The sequence below is a fragment of the Galeopterus variegatus genome, unplaced genomic scaffold, assembly GCF_000696425.1.
Source record: "Galeopterus variegatus unplaced genomic scaffold, G_variegatus-3.0.2 Scaffold1289, whole genome shotgun sequence".
Classification (NCBI taxonomy): Eukaryota; Metazoa; Chordata; class Mammalia; order Dermoptera; family Cynocephalidae; genus Galeopterus; species Galeopterus variegatus.
The window spans coordinates 407243-408642 of record NW_007727400.1 but is presented as its reverse complement, the minus strand read 5'-3'; the positions used below and the strand labels follow the sequence as shown (position 1 = coordinate 408642).

Sequence of the window (1400 nt, the reverse complement as noted above, 5' to 3'; positions counted from 1 at the left end):
AAAAGGAGGAGGATGAAAAGGCAGTGCTGGAAGAGGAGAGCATGAGGGAGGAAGTAATGAAAGGGAAGAAGAAGAAAAAGAAGGAGATGACGACGAAGCAGCAGCAGCAGCAGTAGTAGTTGATAACGGTAATGGGAAAGGGAGATGTATGTTAAAGCACCGATTACATAAAAGGCCCTCAAGAAATACTCCATTGTTCTTTTTTTTCCTTTCCCATTGATATGTTTGTGGGTCAATCCTATGTTCCTGTATTGTTTATCTAAATCTTACTAACATTTTCTGGAAGTATTATTTATTCACCAATTAAATGGCCTATAGCACTTTTCCAATTTAGACTAAATATAAATAAAATTCTTAAAAGGCTCTTAAATAAGAAATACACTAAATTAAGAGGGGTGGATTTTTTTTTTTTTTTTAAGAAATTCAAGTCAAACTCACCAACTGGAACTTTATCCCAGGTTGTTATCAGCCTTGGTGGGCTTTTACTCAGAACTGTGCCAACTTCGGAAGCCCATGTGTCTCCAGCAGAGCAGGCCAGTGCAGCCAAGAGAGACAAACACATCCAGGAAGCAGTGTACTGCTTGGAAAAATCGATTGGGATTTCTCCAGGGCCATTTTCTATCATGTACAGCAGTGCCAGCTCTGTGGGCACAGCTCCGTTACAGAACACCTGAACCCAATTCCTTTGCCCACCTGGAAACAAACAGATGAAAAGGACAAGAAATGTTTTCTTCTCAGAAGGAAAATCATGGGCCGGCCCGTGGCTCACTCGGTAGAGTGTGGTGCTGATGGCACCGGGGCCCCGGGTTCGGATCCCATATAGGGATGGCCGGTTCGCTCACTGGCTGGGCGTGGTGCTGACAACACCAAGTCAAGGGTTAGGATCCCCTTACCGGTCATCTTTTTAAAAAANGCAAAACAGTCTTTTCTCCTCAGTAACTCCTGACATTCTAAGCAGCATAGTGGAATGGTTCAGCAACATCAAATGGTTCAGTGGGGCCAGACTGTCTGGTTTCAGTCTTAGTTCTGCCACTTTCTAGCTGTGTGACTGTGGTTAATTTATCTACCTTCTCTGCACCTTAGTTTCCTTATTTGCAAGATGGAAATAATAAGAGAACCAATTCATATAATTATTATGAATACTAAGTGGTAATCCATATAAAGCAAAACAGTGCTTTGCACATAGTAGGTATTCAAAATATGTTAGTTGTAATAATGACAATAATGATAAATGAGGAAGAAGAGGAAGAAAAAAGGAGGAGGATGAAAAGGCAGTGCTGGAAGAGGAGAGCATGAGGGAGGAAGTAATGAAGGGGAAGAAGAAGAAAAAGAAGGAGATGACGAAGCAGCAGCAGCAGCAGTAGTAGTTGATAACGGTAATGGGAAAGGGAGATGTATGT

The 1400-nt window shown here is 41.9% G+C and overlaps 1 protein-coding gene across 4 annotated transcripts in view; it reads right to left on the bottom strand.

The window, feature by feature from the left end:
- Positions 1 to 1400, bottom strand: part of TMEM19 (transmembrane protein 19) — a 17770-nt gene that overhangs the window by 3206 nt on the left and 13164 nt on the right. For 3 of the 4 annotated variants that reach the window (XM_008576110.1, XM_008576109.1, XM_008576111.1), the window contains one exon: positions 439 to 693. In XM_008576110.1, the coding sequence (XP_008574332.1) occupies positions 439 to 693 (255 nt within the window). Of the gene's footprint in view, positions 1 to 319; positions 694 to 1400 lie in introns of all 4 variants that reach the window. The other variant, XM_008576112.1, reaches the window with a different exon arrangement.